The following is a 12312-nucleotide window of genomic DNA, read 5'->3' on the forward strand; positions in this document are numbered from 1 at the left end:
CCTCTCAGCGGACTTTGCACATTTATATGCTGGCATACTTTCGAGCATTTTAGTCAGGCAAAAAGCATAAAGCATTTATCGAGCATTTAGTCTTTCCAGGGAATTATTGAGACACACTGAGTTTATCTAAACCCCATCCGTGACGCTTTTATTTTTTCAGCTCGTTACCTTACCCGTTTTTGGAAGAAAAGAAGACATGGGTGTTATTAATGTAAAGTAACTGTTGTAACACAGTGCGCAACTGGTATTTCTCCTAAACCCGACCGTGTCATGATGCTTTGCGGGACGAATACTGTATGCTAAATTGACATATTAATTCGCAATTTCTGCTCACTACTTTATTCTAACACTGGGAAAATCTTAATGCTGAGAGAAAGCATTCTTGGAATTTTTGTGACAATAATTTCTAACAGGTTAATGCTTTACGAGAGTAACAGATTTCAACCACTTGAGTTATGTCTGTCTCATTCTGAGGTGTGGAGGACGCCGTAGACCACTCCCAGAATGAGAGCATTCAAATGTCATGCTAGTATATGTACAATAAAAATGAAATTACAAAAGATATAAAAAGCGCATGACCGGAGAACAATTGGGAGAAACTAAATTCCCATACAAAGAATATTCTCTAATATTTAACATTCTATAAAAATTGAAAAAAAATTAAATGCGGCCCAAAACTAGCTTAATTAAATTACCTACTAAAATTGATACTAAAAATTATGAAGTAAAATTTACAAACGGCCTAGAGCTAACCTAACAAGTTACATCTGATTTAAAATTGACACAAATGATCTAAAAGATAGGATTTAAAACTACTTAATGAAGATGCATGCATAATGTTTGATGGAATACTATTCCAGTCTGTTATGTAGCGATTAAAAAAATGAAAATTTAAAGTAATTCGTACGTGTCTTCTTAGGTCTTATCTTGAAATTATGGTTCCTACGCGTTCTCGCTAATACATTTTAAAAACCTGCTTGAAAGTCAGACTGCTTGACATTTGTCAAGCAGTATGACTTTCATATTTTACTGTCTGTCTTCAATCTTTCTTGTTTTGCTTGTTTTTAACAATCTTGAACTTTGGTACTCCAGTTTAGCCAAGAGTAAAAGTCAGCATATCGCAGGGTTGTTTTAGCTGGCTCTTACTTCCGAGCTTTCACTTGGGCTTCGTCTGCTATCCATCAAAATGGGTGTTGTTTAGTGAAATCTAACCCGTGATCACGCCCTATTTTAGGAGCGCTCTTACGTCTTTTTATTTAGTCGCTCGCTGAAAAGTGAAACGAAAGTAAAGCCTGTACAACCCCAAGCTCACTTGATCTCCGCGAGAAATTTCTATATGGTCGGTGTACCAGCCCCAGCGGCCACGCCTGTTTCGGCGAAAGCCTGGTACCCACTACCCAGTGAAAAAGGAAGATGGCGGAAAGTTCAGGCGACGAAGATTGTCTGGACACAGATTTTGTGTTTTATCGTGATCGCGAAGAATGGAAAGATGTCACTCCCGTCGAGCAGGACGATGGACCTTATCCAGTAGTGAGAATCGCTTACTCTGAGAGATGTGAGTTCAGTTGAATCATTATCGATCCCGAGACGAGAGATTCTTGAAGGACTTGAAGCCAGTTCAAGTTTTATTATTAAAACAACCCATGCATGCTAAGATAATTAAGCTTTTAAGCTTATAATGTCAAGGGAAATATTTTAGTATTAAGTACATGCACATAATTTTTTTTGGACGGTACTTGCAACTGTGAAATTGGATATCTGATTTCATTTATTACACGTTAAATATTTGCTGCAAAATACCACTGCTCAATAACGTACCTTAATTTGAAATGGTCTCATTTTGGTCTGCCTTGTACCATGAGCTACGTAGATTACATTTAAATGATCATACTTCATGGTTTCATCCTCCAACTCAAAAGTTAGAATCGTCGTAAACGTTGTAATATTAACATTAGCAGAGGAAAAGTGATCAATCCAGCCCTTCCCATTGAGTGGTCACACCATTACAAATAAATTTCATATATACGCTCAAAAATTAAGACTATCTACATTCCCTTATAAATTGTACCACAGAAATGAACTGTTCAGCAGCTTTCATTTGAATCACATCTTAGGATGTCATCCATTACAGACTAAGTTTTTAATATAATTTTGTTAAAACTGATTGTAATATTAAGTTGCAATTTGACTCTTGCAGTCAAAGATGTTTTTGATTACTTCCGAGCTGTGCTTCTGGCAGATGAAAGAAGTGAGCGTGCTTTTAAACTCACTGAAGATGCCGTAAGTCTCAATGCCGCAAATTACACAGTATGGTGAGTAATATGCATAACATATCACTCTGAAGTTTCAAAATTACGAGTTCCAAATCTTGGGCAGGTTATGAAAGAGTCTTGCAATTTCACCAGAATTTGTTACTATCAGGCTAGAGTTGATGCTCAATCTTTCTATGGAAAAACCTTGTATAAATTTTATTGACTCAGTGCAGGGTAGATATTATTCAAGCTGTAATTTGCCATTAATAACCAAGGTCTTAAGATGTTGTAATATATTTATTAGACTGGAAATTGCTTTTGACTGTAAGGTTTCTCATCTAATACCATTCAGCAAGATCATTGACTGCATGATTGGCAACTGATTGCTAAAGAATGGTGTTGCTTTGTATGCTGTCAGTTTTGGCATGATGCATAAAAAGAGGATAATGGACAGTTCTGTTATTGGATGATATACTCAAGTAGTAAGTGAGACATTTGCCAAGACACTGGTTTTTCTTTTTGACAAAGGCATTTTTGTAGTGTTTCATTACATCCCTGTATTTTTGGTTGTTTGTTTGTTAATTAATTATTGATCAATTAATTAATTTATTTATTTATTTATTCAACAATTTGCCACAAGACAAATGAAAGAACAATAGGACTTGCAGTCCCTTACATTGTTCTCCCACCCAACCTGCATCACCCATCCCAATAGAATAGATCTCACCCATCCAGCCCGGTTTAAAAACAAGTAAATATAAATACAAAAAGAACCAAGTGATATATATAGTACACAGACTATTAAAGATCAGGCATGCACCAAAAAAGTAGCTAACAAGAGCAAACAGAAAAGATAGTACTATGTTAACTTCAAGTTGATAATTAGGACAGATATAGTTTGTATGATCTAAGTGGACTTCTTAAGCCCCTGTAGATCCATTCCAGATGAGGATCATTGGAACAGATTTTTCCGCTTCTCTTTGGTAGATCACACTCTAATGGGATTCCAAGAGGTGCTGGTGTCTTGTCCAGATGTGCTGTCTGGTATTATCTATAATTATTGATTTTTTTGTTCTTCTTTTCAAAAGGCATTTCCGTAGAGTTCTGCTTAAGTCCCTCAACAAAAATTTAGAGGATGAGTTGCAGTATGTAAGTCAAGTAATTAGTGACCAACCAAAGAACTACCAAGTATGGTAAGTTTTTTTTTCTGACCTTAGTGGTTATTTGTGCCTTTATAGCCAAGAGCTACTTAAAGAAGTTTAATGGTTAGTGCAATTAACGTCTGACGTGAAGGACTCTTTTTGTCTTGTTTGTGAAGACACTTCCTCGAGATGGGTACCAGCAAACTGTAAGGAACTCCCTGCTAACAAAAAAGTCACACAAAATATAGGCATCCTCACAGAGGAGGCTAGTGGAAGTTGTAGTGACTAGCACATCACACTTGTGATCAGAAGATTGGCAGGTTGGTGGTGTGAAGATGGGTTGGTCTCTGCATTCTTGTGTTGCCTACTTACTCTAGAAATGTTTCTTATCGTAAAAGTTGTCTCTCTCTACCAAGGTGTTTAAGTGCTGGAGAGAAACTTACTGTGGGGTAACCCTGCGCTGGAGTAGCATTCCATCCAGGGAGTAGCAGTAATACTTCTAGTGGCTTCATACTTCAGAAACTGCGTCCACGGGGTGATCTTACCTTTTCTCAAAAACATTAACAAAAAACTTGAAGTACATGTGTACCTCTGACTACAACATAGTTGCTGACATAAAAAACTATGCCAAGTCAAAAAATTTTTCTAAAAGTCAAACTGCTCCAGATAAGTTATATTATGGCACAAAAATTGATTATCATCTTTCACAAGGCTAGGAAATCTTATTTATTAAATTACAGTTTAAGGGTTGAAATGAGAATAATTTATAATAATTCATTTTTAATATTTACAAAGTGTATGCTCCTGTTGATGTCCAAACAGGTATCACAGAAAAGTCGTAGTTGAGTGGCTCAAAGATCCCAGTGCAGAGCTCCCATTTACAGAGAAAATCCTGAAACTCGATGCAAAGAACTACCATGCATGGCAGCACCGACAGTGGGTCATCAAAGAATTTGGTTTGTGGGAGAGAGAAATTGATTATGTCGATAAACTTTTGACAGAAGATCTCAGAAACAACTCGGCTTGGAATCAGAGATATTTTGTTATTTCTAAAACAACTGGTTTTACAGAAGATGTAGTGCATGAAGAAGTCAGGTGAGAGATGATCTGTTCCAGTGACTGTTATTATTACATTATGGAATATGGCACACAAACTACTACCATTTTCTTGGTCTCTACTCTTCTTTAATGAGATTTTAGCATAAAATTAATTAAAGTTAATGTTGACGAGTGCTAATTCTTCAAGCCTACAGTTCTTCCTGCGCTGTTACCCACATGCAATTCCTCATTGGGCTTATGCTAGTCATGCTTGGTATTTTTCTTTACAAACCTTCATAATTACAACTTTCTCTTAGAACTTCCAATTTTATTGCCGTGCCAAACCCTCCCATCCTCCTAGTTAGTGCTTGCTCGCTATTTATCCTTTGACTTATTTGGTGTATTTAAAACCTAAAGTATCCAATTTACTTCCCATATCCTGCTTCATAGTGTGTTAATATAGTGAGGGCCTGCAGCACCCCTTCAGCCCTGTGCCGGAGTCCCATCAGGGATGGGGGCATATTTCTTCTCTGTTGGACTAGGCCCCAGGGCATTACCCCAGCCATATGCCCTGCTTGCAGTACAGGCATGAGGCACACCTTCAGCATGACACCATTTGCCAAGGCCTCTCGTTCAGTTGTTGGGTGTTATCAGAGCCCTGACAGCACATTCACTGCCCAATTTCAGCCCACAAGAAAGTTGTGTTGTTGGTTTCTGCTAGCCTTAACAATAACAATAGTTGCCCCTGCCATTGCCACATGTTGTTTTGGACAAATCAGTAGCTTGTTTTTCTCATATCCATGGCAAAATATTTGGTTTTAGAGAAGAGCGTTTAATCTGATCTCCAAACACCAAGAAATGGGTTGAAAAAGTAAGGCACTGCTGAGTGTTTCAACACTTTTTTGAGTGTTTGATATATTTTCTCAAAGTATAGTTACTGTAATTCTTGGAGAAACAGAAAGCAAAAAAATTCAAAATGTTTTCAATTAATAATTAAGGTATGATTCCAAATCTCCTTCACAAGAGTGATCAGTTCTCACTGAAATATGAATTATCAGTGAGTTTGAGAAGCAAAGGGTTAAATTTTTTTTTATTTTAAAACCAATAGAATTCATGTCTTTGATGTGTCAGCCATTTTTTGTTTAAAAAACTCTTCCTGTGGATGGAGGAAATATTGTGAATCCTTTTTTTTTAGAATGTGCCTCAATGAATAGCCACATGTCTTGAAACTCAGAAAAAAACCTGATCCTTAACTACGAGCATGTTACCCCCAACTCAGCCAACCTAAATGTAAGAGTTGTTATGCATGTCTTCAATTTTTGACTAGCATTGCAAAAACATGTCAGCTCATGCACTGTTCTATTTCACTCAGAATAACTATGGACCTTATAAAGAAAATACCAAATAATGAAAGTGCTTGGAATTACTTAAAAGGGTAAGTAATATAATTTCACTTTAATCTTCTTGAGAAAGGTTTGAAAAATTAACTTTTAGTTAAAATAACATAAAGCAATCCAGTCAAATGATCCGCATGATTAGACAGATCGATTGCCGAGGACACGGCTCTCCACTGTGAACCATACTTGTTCCCTGGTGATTGCGGTCTATTCTGAAGAGCACTGGTGGTCTTAACCATTAAACCAACAATGACAAGCATAAAGTTTCTTCCAACAGGAATCTGTTTGATCAAACATGCAGATTACAAGAATAAAGAAATTGATCACCTCAGAAAACATGGAATGTCTTGATTTCTAGAAACCTTCTGCCATGCTTTTTTTTTTTTTTTTTTTTTTTTTTGCAGTGTCCTTTCCCATGTTGGTCTTAGTAAATATCCAGGGTTAAAAGACACCTTGTTAGAAATGTATGGAAATGGAATTGATTCAATGTACTTGATGTCAACGTTAATTGATATCTATGAGGAGGAGCTTGAAAGTGGCCTCGCTGATGCAAACTGCTTGGATCAAGCTTTGGAGGTAGGTTGGACTTGAATCTTCAAAGATATCTGACGTTAGTATACACCAAACCAGTAGATAGTGTTTTTCCTCCCCAAGTAACAAAGTTTACCACCAAACCCTTCAATTGTTCATAATACAGACAGCTTCTTTCATCATGAATGGTCCTTTAATACAAGACCATCACCTCTTATTATTCAACACATTGTAACACTGCCCAAATTTCGTCATGGTGCACTGAATATTTGCCATCCACAGTCAAACCTGCAGCAAACATAATTTTTCTAGCTTTTTTGTAAGAAAACTGTGGGTTTTTTTTATCACTGTGTTACAATTATAATAATTTTATTGTTTTTATTCAACACAGCGATAATTATTATCCTGCTCAATCTTGTGGAACATCCCCTGATTTTGAACAATTCTGCCTATGGCCTCACGATTTTGCAGGGCACCACGCAAAATAATCCTTTGCACAGAAATACCCGTCTTGTTTAGTATATAATGCAGGAGTTGTAGTAGATTTGGATTTGTTTGAATGCTGTTGTGATAAGGACACAAGATCTAAGCAACTAGCGAAGATCATTCCCAAGGAACTGCAATGATAAAGGGTAAGGGGAGACCAAGCAGAAAGAAGAAGACATGGGTAGACAACATCTAACATCAGAACCCTGTCCAAACACCACCACGAGCTGCATTAATGGTGGCACCTCAAAGACCATTGGTTTTGTGATAGGTCATTAGATGAGGTGCGAGTCCAGTTTTATGGAGTAATAATTATTGGAAGGCTGGGATAATAACTGACCTAAGATTCACCAGAGGCTTTGCATGTGCCCTTGAATTCCTTCAGGAAACGTTGCTCCAATGTTTTATCCCCCGTTTTGCACTTTGCATACAAATATAAAAACCTATGAATGTTGGCATGATTTCTGTTTTTATCACAAAACAAAGTGCAAAACAGCGGGAAAAAAAGAATTGGAGCAATGTCTACTGAAGGATTATTCAAGGCCACATGCAAAAACACTGGTGAATCTCAGCTAAAACGGTAAAATGCAATCTGGGATGTACTTTAGGTCAGCTATGCTGCCATCCCTTTGATTGGAGTTCAGTCCAAAACCATGCTAAGTAACTATTTGGCCTTGAAATCCAAACTATAGCTGTCATTACAGTCTTTAAAATGGTATGTAAACAAGGCAAGAGCATCAACACAATGCAGAATAACCCAGTTGCCTCATTTGTATGTCAAACCACTAACAACTGTAAGTATTCCAGCTATTGTTCCTTTGTCTTGACATTGTTTATTAATTTGTTTCTTTCTGCTCTAGTTATGCCACAAACTGGCCACAGATGTTGACTACATCAGAAGGGAGTACTGGAACTACATTTCTCGCACACTGAAGAGCAAATTTGGACAGACACAATAACAGCATCATTACAAAATTTTTAAAAAATAATTTAATTAGGAATTGTTCTTTATATTAACTATGAATTTGTTTCTTAAAAACACGTTGTTTTTTTTTTTTTTTATTTCCTGTTAATAATTTAAACTGTTTCTTTCCAGTAAAATGTAACATGGAATTTCAAATATTGTATCTATCCTATCAAGCAATATTATTGCACAGTAAAAAGGCACACAGCATTATACCGGAGGTAGAGCCTCACTTAGGCAAGTGAAGCAGTAGCTAGAGGAAGAAAAACGATTCAAATCTCTTCAGTCCCACATGAAGCAAAATATGGGTTTTTCACACCTCTTCTGTTGATGTTATTTCACTGGAACTTTTAGTTCCACAAAAAAACATTGTCTGTTTGAACCCACTGGCCCTTTAATAAATATTATGTGAATGTTTGGTTTTACCAATGAAGTTGAAAAGGAAATTTGGCCCCCTGATGTGCAGAGTGAAAGTCTAATGCTTTACAGTGGCCAAAGTACCATGTCAACTCTGTTGATAAAACCAGACATTTGTTTCACTCCCTCACCAACCTAGTACCACCGGTTTTTTTAGAAACCACCCCTCTTATTTATGATTTGATACACAAGTTTAAAGTGTCCCTTGATTATTATATCCTATCATATACCATCCAGTTTCAAACCCAGTTTTTGGGAGAGTCACAGAAATTCTTGAAAATTGGCTCATTCCTCTGGGATGGACGTCTTTCAAGCCATGTTGTCAATAACTTGTGGGAACACGAAGTGTCATCTTTGCCCTTAGTTAAATGTGTACGCTCAAAGTGGAAAATAAAGGTAATCTTTTGGTACAATACAACTGTCTTGTTCTACATGTTCTTCATTCTTCTGCATGATTTTAGTTGTATTTGAGGATAAGATCTACAGCCTCTGCCAGGTTGTTCACATATCCATCTGGTTTAACACTAGGGTGATGTTCATCTTCAGGCCTAGAAGAAAAAATAAAGATAAATTCTAGGAGTATACTGTATAATGATTGGTGTGGTGACTGTACATGGGGAGCAGCAGAGTTTTCATTAATTTTTGTGGTGGGAGGGTTCTTAATGGTAAATAGACAGGAATCTTTTGTTAATTTGTCTTGTTTAGACTGACTTGAAATCTCCCCAAAGGCAGTTACCATGTTCAGAGTAAATGGTTGCCAGCACCTGGGTCCTAGCTCTTAATAAAACCCCTGGAGCAGGGATGGCGCACTTGCCTCCCACCAATGTGGCCCTGGTTCGATTTCCAGCGTTGATGCCATATGTAGGTTGAGGTTTTTTGTTGATTCATGTCCTTGCTCTGAGGGTTTTTCTCCAGGTACTCTGGTATTTCTTCCTCCCCAAAACAGTAGTACTTAGTCCCATAAAATGATCAGGATGATGATGATGATGATGATAAAAGCATGGCTGGTGTTGTTGTGTCTAATCAAAGCTAAAAACTATTTAACAACTAGAACAGCTTTCATTGTTTAATAAAAGGCAGAAAATCTGTAACCAACTTACCTGAACTTGCCAGTTCTTACTTGAACTCCTCGAATGTTGCAGGCTTGTGCCCCACCCACATCTGACACAATGTCGTCACCGATCATTATTGCCTAGAAGAACAAAGGCTTCAGAAACTTGCTGAAAAGTCACGGAAATGTTTAACATCTTGGATATAATTTAAAATCAAAAGTTGATTTGGTTTTGCCATAGATCCTATGCTAAAATGGGTGACATTTTTAATATTTTTTGTCTGAATTTAAATTAGCCCTGCTCAGCTCGTTCTAAAATGTAGAAATCAAAGGTCATATTTTACCTTGAACAAGGCTAGTAGGGCTAAATTTGAATGCAGACAATAGAATATTAAAATCTATAGATTCAGTAATGTTGCTACTTACATCTTCAGGAGAGATCTTCATGTCTTCTAAAGCAGAAAGAAAAAAGTTTGCTGCTGGTTTGCCAACGATCTCAGCTTTCACATCACATGCAAACTACAGAGCAGAAATGATGTCAAAAACAAAATTAATTAGTGAATGATGAAAATGATGATAGAATGAAAGAAAGACAAAAAGAGCAAGTACTGACTTCTAAGGCCTTGGTGAAGGGACCCACATCCAAAATTAATTTTGACCCACTCTTGTAATAGCGCCTGGAAGAAAAGGACGGAGATTTTTTTAAAGTGAACCTTGTGCGCAGTCAGGGCAGAATACTTAATTAATGGGTACGTTGTTAGAATTTTATAATTATTGTTGAGTCACTTTTTGAACAACTACTGATACCTGCTTCAATTTTCTGTTGTCTAATCTTTTGTTTGACTTAGAGTTTGTAGCACATTCTACAGTTATGCATCAGCTGGTAAATTTCCTGTAACATTGAAATGAAATTAACACTCAGGGATGATTTCTGGGTTAGAAATTTTGTGGTGGACTTTCCTTTGGATGGAAGGATTTTGGCAGGTACTCTTTTAGAGTTTTATTTAGTGTAGAATGGATTTTTTTAGTTACATTGTTGGGACCAGTTTGAAGCTTAAAAGGACTTTTTGGGGTCAAAGAACTTGGGCCCCTTTGCACCTCCCCGTCACTTATATACCTGACTCCCCCACCCCCCACCCACTGGTGCAAATGACTTACAACCACACCCACAACAGAGGGTAAGTTTTATTTCTACAGTTTTGACCAGCCCCCAGGCACCGTCATGTGGCAGTTCTGCTAGGCGTGCCTTAAGGTCCCTTAAGGTGGATTTCCACTGTCGCGTAAATTTTACGTACGTACAGACGTGAATTTAGCTGACTTTACATAGGTAAATAGAATAAGAAGCGATGTATGAGCCGCGTGTGTAAATGTAAAGACAAAAAAAAGCACTCAACTTTTGACGTTTACGCACGCAGCTCATACATCGCTTCTTATTTTATTTCGTACGTAAAGTCAGCTAAATTCACGTCTGTACGCACGTAAAATTTACGCGACAGTGGAAATCCACCTTAATGCCTATAAATAAGGACCTGCAGATCAGAGTATGAGTACAACTTACAAATTTCAAATCAGTCACATCCCCAAAACTCTTGCTCCTTCACGTTGTTCACCAGCAGTTAAGGGCACCCAAGAAACACAGGATTGGTGTGACAAGCGGTTATCTAAGCCACGCAAACCAGATTTGAAAAGTCGCACTTGTAATTAATCTCATACTCGTAGTTAAATCTGAAGGTCTCTAATAAAACACAGGGACAACTGCCTCCAAAATTTACCAACAAAAAAGTTTACTTCAAGGACAAAACTCTTACCCATATCCGGTTGCTAAAAGAACAGGATTTTCAGAATTTAAAAGAACTCTGAAAGCCTGGTTCATATTATCGTATGTAAAATGTTCCTCAGCTCCACCAATCACAACACAGTTGGGCTCACTGCAATCCAAGCCTTTGAACTCTGGTAGGCCTCCAGGATGAATCAGAAGAAATGGACGAAGATTGCGTTCCTGAATAAGCTTTCTTGCAATAGGAGATGGCGAAAAAAGTTCAGAGGGTGAAAGATCAAATCCAAATCGCCTAAGTTTGGCGACTAGCTGTTCTCTTGTACACTGATCCTCATTTGTGCAAAATCGAACCTCATATCCAGCAGCTTTGAGCCTTGTTTGAAATACAAAAGTAATTGAGATCAGCAAATTAAAGGGAACCAATAATTTTTGTATCACTCACTGTAAGCAGCAAAAGCAAAAATTCCAGGGTTCACCAAAACCAGCTGGCACCAGCTGGCAAAAGGAGGTACTACCATACCTCCTCCCATCCCTATCCATACAAGACCCCAAGATTTGCCACAAAAAACCCTATCCCGAATCCATAAAAATGGTCTTCTGATTACACCCTTGGAAAATGATTAATGGGATAGAGAGAAATGAGAAAAAAGGGATCCTAAATATGGAGCAGATAAGTTTACAAGAAAATTCAAGGGTTAATACAGGATCAGTTTAGGCCTAACAATATACAGCGGGACAAGGGGGTATGCACACCCCCCACCCCCCCCTACCTCCCCAACCCCAACCCCTAACTGATTATGATGCCCTCTACAGCAAAATACCCGGATACTGGTCAATAAAGTGTACCTTGTTCGATCACAGCGGGTGGATTATGGGGGTGCGCCAAGGTACTTCAAATCCACAGCGGGTGAAAAAAGCCCACTGCTTTTAGGGTACGGGGTATTGTTCTGTTGTTTGTTCTCTTGTTTTCTAGAAGGGTTGCAAGCCAATCACGTGAGACCTTTCCGCCCGGAGCTCTCCCAGTAAACCTGCATTAATTAATACCTACTTTTTTACGGCTTCAACTGAACCAGAAATAACCTCACCGCCTCCTTCACCAGTATTGTAAAGGACACCAGAAATATCCGACAAAATTCCCCGAATTTTCCTAACAAGCCAAGCCGGTCTTTCAATTTCTTCCCCTCCGCTAGCCGCCATCTTTGAACATTTACTCAACTTTTTGGTCGGTTGTAACCGAGGCGCGATCGATTGATCCCG

At 38.0% G+C, this 12312-nt stretch overlaps 2 protein-coding genes across 2 annotated transcripts; one reads left to right on the forward strand and one right to left on the reverse strand.

Moving 5' to 3' along the window:
• Positions 1-1379: 1379 nt before the first annotated feature.
• Positions 1380-8645, forward strand: LOC146464672 (protein farnesyltransferase/geranylgeranyltransferase type-1 subunit alpha-like). Its single transcript, XM_085129497.1, has 7 exons — positions 1380-1555; positions 2198-2312; positions 3341-3445; positions 4217-4489; positions 5805-5867; positions 6234-6405; positions 7707-8645. Exons 1-7 carry the CDS (start codon positions 1414-1416, stop codon positions 7803-7805), a joined length of 969 nt encoding a protein of 322 aa, XP_084985623.1. The 5' UTR covers positions 1380-1413; the 3' UTR covers positions 7806-8645.
• LOC146464673 (phospholysine phosphohistidine inorganic pyrophosphate phosphatase-like) lies at positions 7819-12272 on the reverse strand. Its single transcript, XM_085129499.1, has 6 exons — positions 12104-12272; positions 11087-11428; positions 9892-9955; positions 9705-9797; positions 9328-9419; positions 7819-8775 (listed from the first exon to the last, which is right to left on the reverse strand). The coding sequence occupies exons 1-6, from the start codon at positions 12250-12252 to the stop codon at positions 8685-8687; spliced, it is 831 nt and encodes a 276-aa protein (XP_084985625.1). The 5' UTR covers positions 12253-12272; the 3' UTR covers positions 7819-8684.
• Between the last annotated feature and the right edge of the window lie 40 nt (positions 12273-12312).

This window comes from Pavona decussata, unplaced genomic scaffold (assembly GCF_977016875.1).
Source record: "Pavona decussata unplaced genomic scaffold, jaPavDecu1.1 SCAFFOLD_161, whole genome shotgun sequence".
NCBI lineage: Eukaryota > Metazoa > Cnidaria > Anthozoa > Scleractinia > Agariciidae > Pavona > Pavona decussata.